Raw genomic sequence first — 19,403 nt, forward strand, 5'->3', positions numbered from 1 at the left:
TGAGATATTTTGTGTGTGTGTGTGTGTGTGTGTGTGTGTGTGTGTGTGTGTGTGTGTGTGTGTGTGTGTGTGTGTGTGTGTGTGTGTGTTTGCTGTATAGGCCAGTAATGTCACGGATCAAGTGTTCTTATAAAGAGATATTCCTTTAAAATGTATGTAGTTCTGTTAAGGGCCTCCTGTCATCCATGGCTGAATACAACACCTTTTATTTGCTCTTCATCAGGTGTTATAATCTGTTTTGTGGTAAATTCCTAAACCAAAATCAAAGTCAATCTCAGAACTTGTAGCCTTCATGCACAATACACTGTGAAATTGAAAGCCTATGTTTTACCTCAAAAAAAAAAAAAAAAAAGTTTTAAAATACATGTTGATACTGCATGTTCATGTAGCCTAATTTATGGTTGATTTGGACTATGAGGTCACCAAAGTTAAAATTCAGGACATTTAAATGTCAGAATCTTTGACATGCAATTCTAATGTTTAAATGTTACAAATTTCAATGTTTAAAGTTAAGAAATAACTTGAAATATTTAAATGTTGATGACAAATTCACCAAAACAAGGCAGAATATAGAGCCTAACATTTCAGATATGATTTTCAAATGAGCATTTTTTAATTTTCCAGATTTTATTTATAGGATAATTTAATAAAAACCCTCACAGTCCCAGAGTGCAAGGTCCCCTGGTGTTCAGAAGAAGATTTGTTGTTTGATCATATCAGACAATTATAAAACATTTTTTTTATTTCTGTTGCTTGTGTCATAACATGTTTTTGTAGGCCTATACATCGTTTATGTCATTTGCTCTCATTCTGCATACAGGATAATACTGGACACACTGTGATTGAATGTACAACAGTAGGGATGACATCAGTAAGAATACAGAAGGTTATCAGAGGACTCTTCTATCTCTCATCCTTTTTGAAGCTCCTCTTTGTTCCCAAAACAATATTACACGTTATAGGATTGTCATTATAAGGTCAATAAACCTATCTGGACCAGTGCAGGGGCTCAGTTGTGGAAAAAAGCATTGAGGTCCTCATATGGGGGCGCCCTGTCATGGTGCAAGTGCACGTCGTGGAACGGTGGAATGTTTTCCGAGTGCGCACCACTGCTGCGCGCTCCCGAGGGGCCAAAGGGTATGCTGTGGCTGGGTCGAGACGTGGTCAGTCCGGAGTAATGCATAGAGTAATGATAGTTCCTGTCCGTCTCAGATGACTCTTGCTGCCTCCCGGACAACCCTCCATTTAGGCAGACGGGCGGGCTCTGCTGGCCTTCGTAGTCCGGACTGTTGTAGTCAGGGGACGTACCGCCCGGCGGGTACACTCCCTCGTACCCAGAGCCGTATTGACCCCGCACATTGAGCCCACCGGTGCCGGGCTGGTAATGGGGACTGGCGATGCGAGAACACCGATAGGAGTAAGGGTGGACGGAGAAAGGAGAGCTGGGCATGTGGAACCGAGATCCGTCTGAACACGGTTCAGTCAGGAAGTTCCTGGTGTTAAGCTGCAGGCAGCCTGCCACCAGGTTGGTAGTGGGCTGGGACAGGCCTTTACACAACATCTGCACGTAGGCCACCACATCAGGACGTTTCCCGTTGCGTAAAATCTCTCCAAGCGCTAATATGTAATTCTTGGCCAGTCTCAGAGTCTCTATCTTGGATAGTTTCTGCGTTTTAGAGTAGCACGGCACCACTTTGCGCAGATTGTCCAGCGCAGAATTCAAGTCATGCATGCGCGTGCGCTCCCGCGCGTTGGCCTTCATTCGACGGACTTTAGAGCGCTCCGCGCGCGCCGGCGTCATCTTGCGTTTCTTTGGGCCGCGTTTCTTGGGTTTGTCTCCACTGTTTTCATCCCCGCAATCCTCTTCCTCGGCCTCATCATCGTCATCATCATCATCATCATCACCTGCCATTTCAGACTCTGCTCGACTGCTGCCTTCCAGCGGCTCGTCCAGGTCGTCATCCTCGAGGTGACAGTTATCGTGATCTCCGTCCTTGTTCTTGTCGTCCTCGCTCTCATTGTCCTTCACCCAGTCAGCAGCGAGCCTCTGGACGTCCGGCAGCACCTCGCTGAATAGACGGCTCAACATTGTAGCAAGCAACCTGCAAGAGAGACAGTCAACACTTGAGTTGTTGTGCCTGCTGCTGTTTCAGCACCCCCAGGTGAACCTGCCTCACTGAGCTCATAAATGTTTCACACACAGTGAAGGTAAGGTTGTCCACGTAATGTAAGGCCTGTACTTATTTTATCGTGCATTTTATTTATCTATGATAGTCTAGCATCGTAACATTTTCAATGACAGGTGATATCCCTGTTTTATAATCTTTAATTAAGTTGTACAAGAAACATACAAGCGAACTTTCTTTCAGTTTTAAGGAAAGGCAGGTCGAAAAGGCCCAACACTATGCTCAAAAGAATAAAAACGGCTACAGACAATAAATGTCTGAAATATTTCTAAAGGATATAAAGGAAAAATGATGCCACCTTACCCTAAAATAGGTTCAATCCAAATAATTAATAATGGGCTAAATTTGTTGTGGTTTGCAGGTGTTTCCCCAGGTTTTATATGGCCCCACTGGTTCATGTGAAAATGTCTGAACATCCTTTAAAATGTTCGATAAAACGGATTATTTTAAGGCCAAAAAGCAACAGCCTGAGCCACACCATCGGTTTCCACATGTGCCTCGATCTGTCCCCTCCAGCAGTTCGCCACAGTAAGCGGTGCTGGCCTGCTTCAGCAGGTCCCCAAGGGACACATTAGGGTGCGGGTCGCCTCTTCCTCCTCTGTCCAATAAATTACCAATCTAGAGGAATTCTAGCGCAGCCAGGCCGCACACTGGACGACAAGGTCCCAAACATTTTCACGTGTCTGAATATAAAGCCTATATAGTTTTTATACAACCCAATTGAGTAAGTTTTAATTTAATTGAGGATATTTATGTCATGAATATATCCACACAATTGCACATCAAGGTAGTGTTTGTCAGAAAGTGAATAAAAATAAACACACTGAAATATATTTTTCATATAAGACCACCTGCAGCGTCCCCATGAGCCATCTACGGGTCCATGAACCCCATTTTTACCAACACAGCAAAATCATTATCTGACATTTTCTTCCCTGAAATAAATCTGTGGTTATTTCCGGCTGTTAATTCAGTGGCGTACATGTAAGAAAGCCCCAGATTGTGTTTTAGATATTGACGTATTTTTCCCCCTTCATTAAAAAAGATTCAGAGGGTTTATAGGTTAATCAAAGCTGTTAGTGTCAAGGGCCAGGATTTAACGACAAATAATTAATTAAATATTTGACCGTAATAATTTGGCTATTTGTTTGTGGTCATAATTAGTAAGGCCATTAAAGTAGCTCCACCTCTTTAATGTATTGGTAATACTCACCAAGAAATACATTTAGGCTCGTTATGTAAAGTGAACATTTAAATCAATATACAATTTATAATCTCTCATAAACCTACGTGCCGAGTATCAGCTGTGCTTGTGGAGCCCAAGGACGTTTTTTTTTTTTTTTTCTAATCTTGTAAGCACAATGTAATTAATGCCAACCAATACCTTGTCAATTAGCCTGCGTATCTCTGTGGAGATTTCTACCCCCACAGAGCTCTGAGGCGCGTCGTGCAGGAACACACACACACACACACACACACACACACACACACACACACACACACACACACACACACACACACACACACACACACACACACACCCTCTTTAGGTATTCTACTCAAATCTAATTCAGTTTTTGTTTTTTTACTTTACACACTCAAATTGCTCTTAAGAAATGAATAGGCCTACAATGCAAATTATGAATGTACGAAAGTCTCTAGTAGGATGTCTTTGGGATCGATGTTGATTTGTGGATTCACTAACCTATCAATTTAAACGCAAGTGGATCTATACCTTCGATGGGAGCAAGCGATAAAGAGACTGAAGAGGAGATTTAAATCCTATCAGCTCACGTCTCATGTGAGAAAAATATATATATATATTTTTTTAAATAGGAGGGATATAATAATGTGACAGTCTAATTCTTCCTTCACAGTACAACAGGCATTACAAAAAAGACAGAAATCAATCGGATAGTCTAACATTGATTGGAAACCTACCTCCGCGGTGGAGCTCAGTGATGGGGCAAAGCGGGTTTGTTTACACCATTTCTCTCCGGGTGGGTATCGCATCCACACGCCTTGCACGGATGCTTCTGCAGGCGAGGCGCTGTGTTCTGCTCTCACCCCCCCCCTCTCCCTCTCTCTCTCTCTCTCTCTCTCTCTCTCTCTCTCTCTCTCTCTCTCTCTCTCTCTCTCTCTCTCTCTCTCTCTCTCTCTCTTTCTCTCTCTCTCTCTCTCTCTCTTTCTCCTTGCTCTCTCTATCTCTCTCTTGTCTGTCTGATGCTGCTGCTGCTGCTGCTGCTGCTATCCCCAGCCCAAACGCGTGGAGGGAACCGTGTGGCACCTCAGAGGCAGGACTGGGTGGGTTACATACCAGCTCTGATGCCAGGCCCATATGGCTGGCACGTCATTGGCAAGAGCCATCACATGAGAGCCGGTGATTGACATGCGGCCGCATTCACAGAGACTGGCTTCCCCTGGGGGAGAGGGACTCGCCATCTGTCACCGAGCTGAAAGAGAAAATGGAATAAGGAGTGAATGGCACAAAAAACACCCCGCACTGGATTCAAACCGCTTCTGTTAGTCTCCATCTTTGGGAAAAACGGGGTTAATCTCTTATAGGATGTTTACAAAAACAATCCCCTTATGAGAAATAATTATAGTAATCCTATAATGATAAATTTCAGAATGATATCACTCATATATTGAAGGAGAGCACCCCTCTAGGATTGTTATAGGATTACTTATAGGCTAATGATTTTGTGGAGTAAGAAAAAGATGATTAATATAAATAATAAGCCCTATGGGAACATTTTAGTGGCACAATTAGAAATAAACATAAACACACACACAGGAATAACTATAAATCCCCATAGAACATTTTTACAAGACCAAGCTTCCAAAAAAAAAAAGGAAATTCACAAGACAGATAACATTCACACAAAGGCTTGGGATGAATAAGGTACCCGCCATAAAGATCAGAGTCAGGGTGCAATTGCCTAAACGAGTCAATTGAACTGAGCTAAGCAGAGCGTCTTGGTTTGGGTTGCCAGGCTTGGCACAGGTGCTGGTGGGCAGGCTGGTGCCAAAGGTGGCAGAGGCACAGATTGCAGAGAGGGGACGGGGCAGGACGAGAGCGAGGGACAGAGAGAAATAAGAATGTAAAATATAGAAGAGGAAGGCTTATCCTCATCATCATAATGGTGGTGGGTTGCAGTTTGCCCTGCTCACATTCTCCATTAAGTGGAAGGAAAAATGTGTATGAATGACTAGATCTCAGTATTTCATGGCTGTCCAGTCCTATAACTGAGGTCACACCCCAACATGGTGCCCCTGTGTTATAATCCCGTAGGCACAAATGTATAGACTGCAACAAGATATAGACGTTCAGTTATTTAGTTTTAAAAAAATGAATATCGCCAAATGCTTAGAGAATATACTGGATTCTTTACTATGTATAAATACAGAATGAATGAATAAAATTGCTGCTGATGTACATGATATGCATTTTAGGGCAATAAATGGCAATAAGTGAGCATGTAATTTACATTTCATAAAACATAAAAAGACATTCCTCCTTACTAAACAATACATTGACATTTGACTATAATGCATTTACCAAAGACCTCTGTTTCCCAATAAAACAATAATTTTCATTCTCATTTTGATGATTTTTTCCCTTGTGTTTGATGTTTTTGCATTATTTTATTATTTGACCATGAAGCAATATCTGATAACCTATAAACTGTCTCTCACCATTGAATGAAACATTACAGTGATAAAAACAGATTTTTTTCTCCCATAAATTCCAATGACATTAAACAATTTAACATAACAGAAAAGTCTGGATCATTTATTTGTTTTATTTGTATTGCTTTTGTGTTATTTATTTGAAAAGGGAAAAGCAGGAAAAGCCAAACATACACTTGATATCATAGCAACCGAACAACAGCTTGCTCTGTAATTTGTAGGTTATTTCAAATGAACACTGTTCTTCATACATTATCTGTCAAGTGTTTGGTTGAATTCACACAAGAGCAGGATTCTCAGTGAATGTACTATTTCCAGTTATAAGTGGGTGACATCTACTGGTAATTAAAAGCAAGTGCATGACTGTCTAGGGGAAAAAAAGCTCTAAATGGTTGCATGTCTTTTTTTTATCCCCAACATCCAACACAATTACAATTTAGAGGGATACTTTCTATTGTGTTGTAGATATTGTATTTGCTGATTATAGATAATCAGAGTGTGTGATAATCATGTGTCATGAGGTGTTAAACATATTAATATATAGTTATTTGAATGATTATTATCTTTCATTATCCCATTTGAATGTTTTAATATAATTTGAGTTATTCTGATTGGATTGAATTTTCTGAACATTTCATACTTTCACTATTAACTTGCTAAATGTATGTATATTTTTGATAAAATAATTTGCACAATGTTTCTGATCATACTCATACTACAGAAATTATTCACAAGGGACTATTGGCACCTCCTAGTGGTAATATGAAACCAACCAAACAAACACCATCTCAGACTGCAACACTCACATTATTGATAGAAACACTAATGGATTACACTTCACAATAGCCTTTTGTGGTCCTCACACTATAAGCCTATAGATTATTACTCTGCAGCTCTGTGCATGTTAATACTACATGAGTGATTATAACATACATGTGATGTTGTATGTTTAAAACCTCTTTTCTTTTTTGAAACTAACAGGTACTAACTCTTCATATGGCACACAGTTTCTGGCGTGATACTTAATACTGAAAAAGAGCCTGTCTGTTCATTTTGCAAGGACATCAGCTGAACTATACTACAGAGGTGCTGTGTTTGAATTCTCGAAGAGGAAGTTTTACTTTTTATCTGAAGCCCTGCAAGTCTAATGTCAGCATCACCTCTTCCTGCAGAGCTCTTCTCAAGTTCACTTCGGTACAGGATGAATCTCTTGTGGGATCAGTGATCACACTTGGGATCTTTTGGTCACAGGACGGACCGCTTTTCCCCTCAAACTGCTTCGGATCTGAGTGAAAGTTTAATGAACAGTTAGCCTGATAAGAATCAGTGAAACTCTCTCTCCATTGGGAGCACAACACAGTCACAAATGAGGGCATCCTTCTCTTTCCTCACACACAAACATGTTACCTGCTGTTCTGTGTTTCCATCTGTTGATCTTGCCATATGTCACCTCATCCTGTTCCCTCCCTCCCTTTCCTCAATGCACAGTAGAGTTGCAACATTATTAAGCTATTAAATGAATTAATGGATCATTGTTCATGGTTCATTTTAGGTTGTGCAGATTTCTGTCAGGTCAGGAGTCTCCATCATATTGTTGTATTGACATCTAATGATTTTTAATTTAGGCCATCCAACATTATTTGATAAATCCATAAACCATGCATAGCTCCACTCCACTCTCTTCTATCTATCACCATCTGTTATACATTTACAGGTTACGATACATTTAGATATCACACACACACACACACACACACACACACACACACACACACACACACACACACACACACACACACACACACACACACACACACACACACACACACACACACACACACACTGCGGTTACTCTACTACAAACTCTCAGCAATGTGAAGAGAAATCATTACCATGGCAACTTATTTCCCAAATGACTACAGTGCCTCTATATTTACAATTCATATTATAGCCATTGGAAAAAGAATAATAATGTTTTGGCCCTATTCTGAGAAACACTAATAAGAAAATAAAAGAACTCTTTGTTGTTGTTTGCATAAACACATTTCACAAAGACTCAAGTTGAGTTTTTCAGGTCCTCACCACAAACTGCACATGTATCATTTATTCTAAAATAGTCTCACTTATAGCAATGCAATTTAGCTTTACCCTCCATCCCCACATTCACCTCACTGGTTGCAGGAATATCAACAACAGCCAAAATGTACAATAAAATATAGTAGATCCTGTTGTTATTGTAATACTGGTTGGTGGTTAATCTTGGTTCAGTTTAACTCACTATTGCCTTTAATTGCTGTGTACATTTTTTAAATATGATCTTAACTGTTATTTTCAGTTTTTCATCTTTATAAAAATGAAATCATTATGATTCACAGAGCATGTTTTGAATTTGTGTGACACGGAAGGCATTGCAACAGTTTACATTTTATTTCCAGCCTAAGTACATTTACTGTAGTTGACTTGAGCATTTCCTTTTGATGCTACTATATATTTTCACTCCACTAATTTCAGAGGGAAATATTGTACTTTCCACTCCATTACATTTATAGTTAACACAGTATAGTTTATGTGATAATGCTGATGCTGATGCTAGAGGGTCTTTTAATAAATCCAATCACTGAACAAAACTGTTTTAGGCGACCAAAATGTTACAGTTAACTTTCATGAACTGAATATACACTGCGAATGCCTCTGTGAAACTTACACCATAGTTACCTTACGTAACGACTTGTCATTCACAAGGTAGCCACACCCCATGGCATGCTGCTTTATCATCTATTTTATTCTGGATCATAATTTAGAAAATCAACATCATGCTGTATTAAATAAGACTTTAAGCTAGCGATTATACGACTATAAATTCGATAGGAAACGGTCTACCTGGGTAATAAATCAATTAAGATTTTCTTATAAGTTTAAGCAAACTTCTTTTTGAGACCAGTGGAGTCCCCCCCTGCTGGCCATTAGAGAGAATGCCGGTATAAGGCTTCACTTTTCGGATGGGGAGATACCTGTTTGATATAAAGTAGTTCAAACTAGCTCTACCTAGCAGCTACAATAATGAAATGCAAACTTCAATATTAATAATCTAATGATGTCATATATAATACTATATCAGTCACAGGGACCAAACCACTACTTAGTGTTTTAAGTACATTTTGCTGCTAATACTCATGTACTTTTACTTCCACCACTGTTTCCAACCGATCTCAGGGGAAATTGCTTCCTGGTCCACTTTTAAACTACCATGTTTCCGACTGGAAAGCACCATAAAGCCACACTACGCTCTCCCCACCTTCACTCCCCTCCTCTCCTCATCACACAGCGCAGGTCCGTATTATAGACAGAGTGAGCGAGAGAAATGAACACACAGTGAGAGAGAGAGAGAGAAGGAGGAGGAGAAGAGCAAAGCTGACAAACGCAACTCAAGACTCCAAAAAGACTAGAAGAGGACTCCTGGGACAAAAAGATGCCAACTTACATCTAAATTACCATAAATTACCATTTGGGTAGTGATACGGCTAACACAGGCAGTCACATCGGAACTGACTCCGGACTGGACTTTTTAGTGGGACATCTGTGAGCTTTTGGCTGTGGAGGTGACAGGTTGGATGCCATGGACCCGCTGCTGCCCGCAGAGACGGAGGTGATGGAGCGAGAGGCAGACAAGGACGCGAGGAGGAAGATCCAGTTCTCGGTGCCTTCCTCAGTGCCCATTCAGCTGGACCCGCGACAGGTGGAGATGGTGAGAGCCAGGGGGTGTAGTGTGGAGCATACATTGATGATGATGATGATGATGATGATGATAGTGGTTGTGGCAGTGATGTGCATGTGCGTTCGTACGTGCGTGCGTGCGTGTGTGGTAAGGAGGTCAAATCTGGGTCATAAAGAGAATTTGAACAAGTAATGCCTTTTGCATCGTAAAAATGAAAGAACTAAACACATTAACTTGAAGACTTTTGTGAGGTTCAAGTGCAGATTTATGTTACTGTTAATTGACTTTTAAAGCACTGCATCCACGTGGTGTTCTAATAAGTGTTCTGCAATATTGATAATGCAAATGATTAAACATGCATGCCAAGAGTGTTGCCCTCCTCTCTGTCTTCCCACTGAGGTTGACAGACAGTTACATAACCAGTCTAGCACGACTTTGTAGAACTCTGTATTTTTGATGTTGCGTATTACTCTGTGGGCAGCAGAGTATGGGCAGCACTGGGATTAAGCTGAGCTGTGCAGCCTCGGAGAAGCGAGGGATACAGCATTGTTAGTAGTATTAAGAATGAGATTATGTACCTGAGCAATAATGCACTTATACTTCATGTGTGAAACAAAATGTAGCAGATCACACTATAAGTCAAATGGTGGTGGTGGCGGTGGTGTATGTAAAATATCTATAAAGCGTAAGTGAGTTTTCTGTAGTTTATGCTGAAACATCCTAAAGCAAACAAAGGCAAAACATACTGACTGGTTTAGATTGAAACTATGTCAGAGTTTGGAGTGGAAGCAGACCAGCCAAATGATGCTTTATGCAGATTTAATACCCACTTCTTCTGCTTTTAATACAAAACACATTCTTGTCTTAATGACACGCTGCTGGGAAATCTCACTGGAAAGCAGGTTCAATGTCAAGAATGCTTGTCTCTTCCCAGTAGAGGATTTTCACGATTTCATGGGGCATCTGCATGGAGAGCTTGGATCAGCCTGGTATGTACAAATAAATGAATAAATCAATAATATACAAACTCAAATATTTCTCACACATCTGTTGTTTACAGCCCAACTTGCAGTCTCCAGAGTTTTGAACTAGATTCTTTACCCATTCGTTCCGTCTTTGCTTTTCTAAGCAATCCCATGGAAATGCCAGCATGTTCCTTATGAAACACGTCTGAACACTGTTTGGCCTAAAACAACTCACTGATCTGGGTACTTAATTATTTTTTTCTTATGGTAATAAGGTACTTTACTCAAGCAAGTTATCCAGGGAAGTTTTACATTATTTCTAATAATAACATATGCAGACTGCTCGTTACTGCCATAGTTTTTTTTTTTTTATTATTTAGACCCATTCCCATCATAAATCTTAACCTATAAATGCTCAATGAAAGCATCACATGAGAACAAAAGCTGAGTCAGTTGTCCCTATAAGATGCCCTGGCAATTTGCTGGCTCAGGACCAAGTAAGATTACCATAAACCTCCACCATGGTTTTAATGAAAATAAAGCAAAAAGAAGTATTCCCTGGTAAAGCACACAAAAGGTTGCAAGGTTATTGCATCATAAGACGTATTAAGATATGTCCTCTTATAGCCACCAAAGCATCCCTAACACTCATGTATTACCATAAACAGGAGATCGGATTGCCAAGGATAATCTTTTGCTAATAATTGTTATGGAGAACAATCAGCTGGTGTTTTAAGATTTCTGCAATCTTTATAATACCAGCAAACCATCACCTGCAAAGGACTCAATGCATAATGTCTTGGTACATGGACACGTTTCTATTTCTGCTCTTTGTATAATTGACTTCAGCATGTAGTTGTTAGTTCTGGGAATAGGTCTTGGTTCAAAGGACCTGGAGACCATTTCTTGTTCACTTGGTAATTTTCCCACACCATACTGCAGATTTAACTTTCTGGTCACACATGCACTTGTCACTTGCCTTTAGGCTACTGCTGCCACCTGCCCTGAAATAGACATATCCGCCTACCACGACGAAGATTCCAAAGATTCAGTTAATGAATGATTTTTTCAGGGCTGACTGTTCAAAACATGCACATCAAGGCCACTTTAAGTGCCAAAAGGTCATTGCCACATCACTAGTCATCTCAGAAAAGCCCTGTGAGGTTTAGTGGAGGATGTCTCGTCTTGCTGACTGTTACCTGTGTGAGTTTCAGGGGGACCAGCCAACAGCAGTCTACATGGTGTGTGTGTGTGAGGGTTAGGCAAATGCTTGTTTACAGCATTTTCTAAACACAGACAGAGCATTAGTATTAAAATGGCAAGCATTGCAAGCAACAGCATGGACAAGCAGACATGCAGAGAGGTAAGAGAGAGAGGGAAGAGAAAAATAATAGCAGTGTGAAGAAGGAAAAAATGAGAAACATAACTGAAGGATAACAGAAGGCATGTGAGAAAAGGAAAGGGAGAGAAATCATTATCCGAGGAGACAACTGATTAAAACTGAAGAGATTAGCTGTGGATGACTGAGGCCTAAATCAAGGGCAAGGACAGCTCATGCCAAAAACATTTTCCCCACAGTAGAGCTGAGAACACTAAACTCCGAAGAGTCTAATTCAACAAATCCACACTTCATATCTTGTTAACTCATTATTCCCATTCACAAACTGGAATGATGGCACATTAATGATGGCCAGTCATGAATTGCAGGTGAAAAAAACACATCCAAATCACAGTATGTATGTGTGCAGCCATCTGTTTTATCTGTATTCCATTTCAAATCAGATGTTATGTTAGAATTTCTTCATTGGAAAACAAAATGTCAAATGGCAATAGTGGGCATGATTTATCTTTTCTTGAGTACATCATGACCAAATCAAGCTCTACAAAGGATTATTCACAGAATAAATTGAAAGCACTGAACAGAAAAAGGGGATTTATTCTGCATATTCTTAATTGTCTGTGGATAGGTTATTTCAGTATAAATGGCTCATGGGACACTGTACCTACCCAGCGCTGTCATCATGCAATATAAACATCCAGATTAATGTATTGAAGTTGAATCATATAACCGTGAAGGTCATCCTGCCTTCCAAAATGAGGTGGGGGATTAACAATGCTCGCACTACACTGAATTCCTATTTCATAGCCACAAAGACAGAACTAACGCACTGCTTTTGTAATGTTTTTTTTATTATCATATTTTGCTAAAATGTTGTCAAATTGGGGGTAAAAGATGGAGAAAATCTGAATTTATAAACACATCAGACTTGCACAGTTGGCCAAGCGTTTGGTCCATCTGTCCTCACTCATGCTGGCCACAGCATGGTGTTGTGTGACTCGTCACGCCAAAATGGATTACGTCTTCAAGTTTTATTTATCAGTTGGTCGGATAAAACATTTTCGGCAAATGCACAACCTACTTAAGTAACCAATAATGGTGTAGGTTGTTTCAATGAGGGCTTGAGGTGATAATAACACGTAAATTCAATGACCTTTGCCAAGATTTAAAGGAGGGTCAGATAGTGCCTTATTAGCAACTGGCGCCAATAATTGTCATTACATCATGTGTCACATGAAAAATGAATGCTTCTTTAATTATAGGTAAAAATTGTTAGTAGTTTATATCACTTATTATTAAATATTCCCATGGCTGTGTCCTATTTTTGTATGTTGTTCTAAATGAAGCAAACGTAATGACTATCTGTACTTAAAGGAACAACCTCCTTCTTTATGCTTGTGTTGTAAAGTAATACAATGTACCTTTTTATAAAACCAGGAAAACAGATATGCCACCAGCTAGTCAATGATATAAATAGCAACCAATAATGTCAGCCAAATGAAACCAGTCATCCACTGCAGCTGCACTGAGCTACCACAGGCATTTACAGGCACAGACATGCAAAACAAAAACCTTATGTAAATACTATCATCCCTAGGTGGTTGACCTCCTGGCAACTGTGCTAACAAAACACTCTGAAAAGGCTCTCAGGCAGGTGCTTAACCTGCAGTTTGGTCCTTTGACTGCACACTCTTTTCCCTAAGAGATGTGTGTCTTTTTGCCTCTTTGTGTGTGGCGCTGCTCATATTTATTGGGCTGTCACACTGAAATGTTCATGTTGACACATTTTGAACCTCTAATTGGATGCCTTTTAATTCATATTTACATTTCTTCTCCCACAATGGCCTAAATGATGAATATGTATGAATCCAGCATGCAGAGTGAAGCTAAAACAGTAAGAGTTACTCCAGAGTGAACACTGCCCACACATTTCATGCCTACACTCTTAGCCCTGATTGGCTTGGCAGCCTCTCGTATCTCACAACAGTTGCATTACCATAACACGTTACAAAATGGAAATAGCGATGAATCTATTGTATATTTCATAACACTCTGAGGTATTGTTAGCCAGAGGCAGGTGTTTTATTCCTATGTTTTTTGGAGGGGGGGGAATTAAATTTCCGCTGTTGTGTGTTTGTAAGAACAATTAAATCACAAGTTACCGTGTCAGTTCAGAAACATGATCATTTACTTTTCTTTCCCGATAACATTATCTTAAAACCATGTTTTTTTCATATACTGTATATCAAATGTTTTTGTCTGGCTATCACATTATATACTGAAAATGAGTAATTGTAACTTGAGCTATGTTTATGATTACCACCAAGCTTTTTCTTAAGTCTACAGTTGCAATAATTGATTGATTAGCCAATCAACAGAAAATTAATCAGGAACTATTTGGATAATTTAATGTTATTATTATTATTATTATTATTATTATTATTATTATTATTATTATTATTATTATTATTATTATTATTATTATTATTATTATTATTATTATAAGCTAGTTGAGCCTTTTAAATGTGAGTATTCAATACTTTTCTGTGATATACATGAAAGTGAATTGAATATCTTTAGATTTTGGACCGTTGATCAGACAAAACAAGACATTTGAGGACACCACGTGAACTATAAGAAATTATAATGGGTGTTTTTCACAATTTTCTGATATTTGATAGACAAAACAATTAATCAAGTAAATGAGAAAATAATCGTCAGATTCATTGAAAATGAAAATAATATTCAGCTAGTTAGTTGAGATGAAGCTAATTTGAACTACTATATGCTTTGGGGCATTTCAAACAGTAACACTGTACTATAAACTGATTGTTTGTTTTGTATTGAAAACTAAAAATGAATGTAGTAAAATAAAAAGTACAATATTTACCTCTGAAAGTTGTAAAGTAGAAGTGTAAATAGCATAAAATGGAAGTACTCAATTGCAAATGTTAAGTTGAAGAGTTGAGAATGATTTTGAATTACTTAATTTACTATTCCCTGTGATTGTTAAGATAAGTTGTGTAAAAACAGTTTCCTCATATCAGATGCTGCTCAGGCCGACTGATGCTCAGGTTACATTTTTCATGGGTTGCGTTACTGCTGCCGGTGTCTATGACTCACTATTCTTCACACATTGCATAAACACAGCACATTGCACAACAATACATAACGATGATGTTTCAACTGGAACACAGATGTATTGGAATTCATATTTGTGACCTACATAGTTTGTGGAGACATCTGGTTGTATACTTTTGTAATAACAATGGCTGCAATAACAACTGGAAATTATTGCTCCATGTTTTATATATAAACAGGGCTTTATATTCATTTTACTCAAGCAACAAGTGAAAAATTGCAAGATTAGTTAGATACACACATACCTAAAACCAATCACTGAAGGCAAGACTAGTATGATTCAGCAGTTAGATGTCACATTGTCCAAGAGGAATTAAGTTCAAGTCAACATGCATCTGAAAGTAAAATTACACATTGGACATCACATTTGAAAAAACCTAAATGATTATGACCAAGTAATGGGAACATGCAGTAAAATCATGAGCAAATTAACCTAGTTGCCATCTATGACAAATTGTAATCCTGTTTCAGGAACAATCTGCACAACAACCTTGTGAATGTTGCTACATGATGATTTACATTACTGATTGTATACTTGTCACAAATAAATCCTCTGTATGCATATCATCAAGAAGCACACAGCTGCACCATTGTATTTAATAACACCTCACACCTTGTTCCTTGTTTTTTATGAATAGGCTTGTTTGTGATAGAGGCTTTCATAGGAAAAACACATATGCAAATATATGCACAGTATGGTTCGACACTAGCTGAGTCTTTCTCTCTCTTTTTGTCAAGATTCGACGTCGGAGGCCGACACCCGCCACTCTCTTCAGACTGACAGACCCACCGTCACCAGATGAAGACAGTGGGCCTCACCAGGTAGATCACCTACAGTACTGTGGACTATTTGGGACTTCATGGAAAGTATCCACCCGGATACTCTTTAGAACATGATTTAGTGTCAGTCCGTCATGAATGAGTAAGGGTTGAATTACTAACCGCTTTGCATCAAAACAAGACTATATATTGTAGAGGAGACAGTAAATGAAGCACTGTTAGGCTTGTCTGCATCATTGAATTTAACAAAATAATAGCAATTTACTGCATTTCATAGTCTATTTGAGGGTATATGACTTTAGGCTGGTGTACAGTATTTCAACAAACTCCACTGGTAAAATAGTATTACCTGCACATACTGTATATCATTGAGTTTAATTCATTATTTCATTGTTCGACTTCTGCAGTGGGTTCTGGGAGAAAATGGAGTCTTAAAAGCCAAACTGGTTAACACACCAACCTACCAGCCACCCTCACTCAAAGGCAAGTGCACGGTCTCAGATGTGTTTTTATCTGATTCACACATGGGTTTTCATTTACGTAACAAACACTGAATTTGGGAGACCTAATTCTGCTCCTGGCAACTGCCATGTGGTCTATATCTGCTTGTGATACGTGTGTATCCAAAAACCATAGTGAGAGCGTAAATGTGTGTGTGTGTGTGTGCGTGCGTGTGTGTGTGTGTGTGTGTGTGTGTGTGTGTGTGTGTGTGTAAATGTGTGTGTTATGTGGGATTAGGAGCAGAGACAGCTGTGAGTCTATGCTGGATCATCCTGGATTAATAGGGCACACAGCTGCAGCATGGTCTCACATACACACACACACATACCGACAGACAGTCACACAAATATAAAAATGCACAAACTCGTTACTATGAATATGCATATTTACTACATTATTTACTTTTGTTTTCTGGGAACTATGACTTGCTATGACTATGACCCCTAACCTTAACCCTTGCAATCATTAAATTGCCACTCATCATACAGTGATTTATTCTTCTTACATATTGTTGACATGTATTAATTTATAACACATTTTTCAATATCAAATATTGCGCTGTTTGATGGATTCAGTTTGATATGCATCTAAATTATACCTCCATAAAATTGGTGGACTCATAAGAGACAGATAAAAGTTCAATATTGATGCAGGAGAGATCCAGTATCTTTAAAGTGTGTCTTTTATTAGACCATACCTATCTGGAATGTCTTCCACACTCTACATCCCTCAATTGTACAGTAAAGCAGGATATTCACGAAAGATTTGCATTTGCCAAGGCCAACCTGAGATAACCCGGTTGTATTTTTAGATTTTAGAAAAGTTCTGCTGAGCCACAGCTGGGAAGTACTGCTCTTCTTAAAATGCAAGCTGGCTTTTACATGTAAAATTGGTGGAGTGCTCTTTTAATCTGTATATTTGTGATTCCAGCTGTGCAGAGGATGGCCCAGGCTCACTTCTCCTCCTTAGACATGAGCTCTGTGGACAAAGAGGAGCCCTCTTCTGGGGAGGAAGAGGAGGAAGGTGAGAAAAAGAGCCAGCAGACAGCTTCAGGTACAGGTAGACAGAAGTTCTTGTATAGTCTTGTATAAACAGACACTTTGTCACATTGTGCCATTTTTCTACCCCATATTAGAACTTGTAGCATACATAGAAGTTGCTTACACTTTCTTCCATGACATCATTTCTTGCCAGATCTAAGAAAAGAAAGCAAACCACTTAGGGATCTGCCTGCTTCAACGGACAGTTTGACCAGATGTGCTGATCATCCTGGAGCTAAAGAAGCGGTCAAAGAAGGAGACAAAGGAAAGGGAGAATGACAAAAGAAGAAGGCTCTAGTGGAGACAGAGTGAGAGAATCTGGTTTGCATAAGGCACATATGGACCATATGTGTGCGTGCATGGGTGTACATGAGTGTGTGTTATTTGGGCCTGTGAATGTGTGCATGCATGCGACAAGCAAGTTGAATGTGGAAAAGAAAGTGTTTGAAAAAAACAAAACAGACGGGCATTGAGGAAGGTCAGAATATTAATGAGCAGGTGTGAGGAAAAGTTTAACCTGACACTTGAAGAAAATCACATCTCATGCCACAGAAGCCAGGGCCAGTCAGCCAAGGACACTGCACAAAAAGTATGAGAACTGCTAAGAACTATAGCACCTTCTCTTGCCATCATGTGTGTTTGTAAGATATCAACACATATTCTGATACTTGCTCCTTTGGCAGGTTGCTGCATGCATGCAAGAACATTTTGTGCAAAGCATTGCACTGCATTGGTGCTAAAACACACATCAAGAACAATCAGAAACAGCAAAAGATGTACATGGCTCAGGATAGGATATCCATTTGATGCAAAGGGTCAAATAACATACTTGACACTACCCTATGATAATATATTTGACATTTTAGTGTAACCTGTAGTGTGAAAAAGCATACACTATATTACATTATATAATAAGTATACACAATAACCGGTACATAATTCAGTGCATATAGGGCTGCTTCCACATTTAAATCAGAGCTTCCATTTTGCTTTCCTTAACCTTGTAGATGTTTGTGTGCAAAGTCAAGGAAATCGAAGGAGGATGGATTGCAGACTATCTGAACACAGTTTAGGTCCCACTACACCAGATTAAATCATATCATAGTAATCCAACTCATAACAATAATGCAGCACAGTTTCTCTGGTTGGTCAATATGAAAGTTATTTTTGTAAAATGCTGATTAGTAAGCATTATCTGTTTTTGGTGGCAGAATTTTTGGATGGGAACTGAAAGCATACCTATTTTTCCAAAATAATACAAATGATAAGTGTGAAGATTCATTGTTAACCTTGTATATAAACAATGTTTTGTGTTGATGGCTAATAAAATAATTATAATGGGCTACTGGTGTTTGTATGGTGTTTGTAGTGTTAATCTGGAGGAATGTATATCGTTCTGATCACATTTCTTGTCTAAGAAAAGAAAGACAAAAGGCTTTATTTGGTGTTTCAGACACCACAAGAGGTCAAGATGTAATATGGACATATGACAATGTGTATGTGGTTGCAGCAAATAAGAACAGATGTAGAATTTTATTAGATTAGAGGACATTGAACAAGGTTTGTCACTTATCTTTGTTATTGCCCCATCTTTAATGTACACAGACTATTTGTTCTGAATTCCCAAATGTGTGAAAAATCCAAGAACCCCCCCCCCCCCCCCCCCCCCCCACCCCCCTTTTTTTGTGGGATGAATACCATTTGTTATGCAGATTTTGTGCAAAAAAAAAGTGTACTGTGATTTGGTATCAAAACATTTGGGGAGATTACTATGAGAATTGCATCTTTCGGTGATTGGATGGCGAGCATTTCTGTTCAGAAAGTCTCAGCTTTATACCAAAATCATGCATTTCCAAAATTGTTTAGGGATCCCTTTATGCAGAAATATTCAAATAGAAATAGAAATATATAACTAAATATTCACCATTTTTAAGATCATACTTTCATACTACATGCAAAAAATGCATGGGATTAGCATGAAGTCGGTGAGGTGAGACTCTTGGGTACACATAGAACACATATACATTCAGATATCAGGTATAG

The 19,403-nt window shown here is 39.0% G+C and overlaps 2 protein-coding genes across 4 annotated transcripts; one reads left to right on the top strand and one right to left on the bottom strand.

Moving 5' to 3' along the window:
• Positions 1-1,009: 1,009 nt before the first annotated feature.
• Positions 1,010-4,628, bottom strand: LOC134003595 (neurogenic differentiation factor 2-like). The gene is made up of 2 exons (XM_062442837.1): positions 4,504-4,628; positions 1,010-2,102 (listed from the first exon to the last, which is right to left on the bottom strand). Exons 1-2 carry the CDS (start codon positions 4,626-4,628, stop codon positions 1,010-1,012), a joined length of 1,218 nt encoding a protein of 405 aa, XP_062298821.1.
• A 4,657-nt stretch (positions 4,629-9,285) lies between these two features.
• LOC134003661 (protein phosphatase 1 regulatory subunit 1B-like) lies at positions 9,286-18,697 on the top strand. 3 transcript variants are annotated; one of them, XM_062442922.1, is made up of 5 exons: positions 9,286-9,624; positions 15,778-15,861; positions 16,227-16,302; positions 17,251-17,379; positions 17,515-18,697. In XM_062442922.1, the coding sequence occupies exons 1-5, from the start codon at positions 9,496-9,498 to the stop codon at positions 17,637-17,639; spliced, it is 543 nt and encodes a 180-aa protein (XP_062298906.1). In that variant the 5' UTR covers positions 9,286-9,495; the 3' UTR covers positions 17,640-18,697. The 3 variants fall into 3 exon arrangements, with proteins under 3 accessions (XP_062298906.1, XP_062298907.1, XP_062298908.1); XM_062442923.1 differs by having other exon boundaries at positions 17,251-17,373; XM_062442924.1 differs by having other exon boundaries at positions 17,251-17,343.
• The last annotated feature ends 706 nt before the right edge of the window (positions 18,698-19,403 follow it).

The sequence above is a fragment of the Scomber scombrus genome, chromosome 21 (assembly GCF_963691925.1).
Source record: "Scomber scombrus chromosome 21, fScoSco1.1, whole genome shotgun sequence".
Classification (NCBI taxonomy): Eukaryota; Metazoa; Chordata; class Actinopteri; order Scombriformes; family Scombridae; genus Scomber; species Scomber scombrus.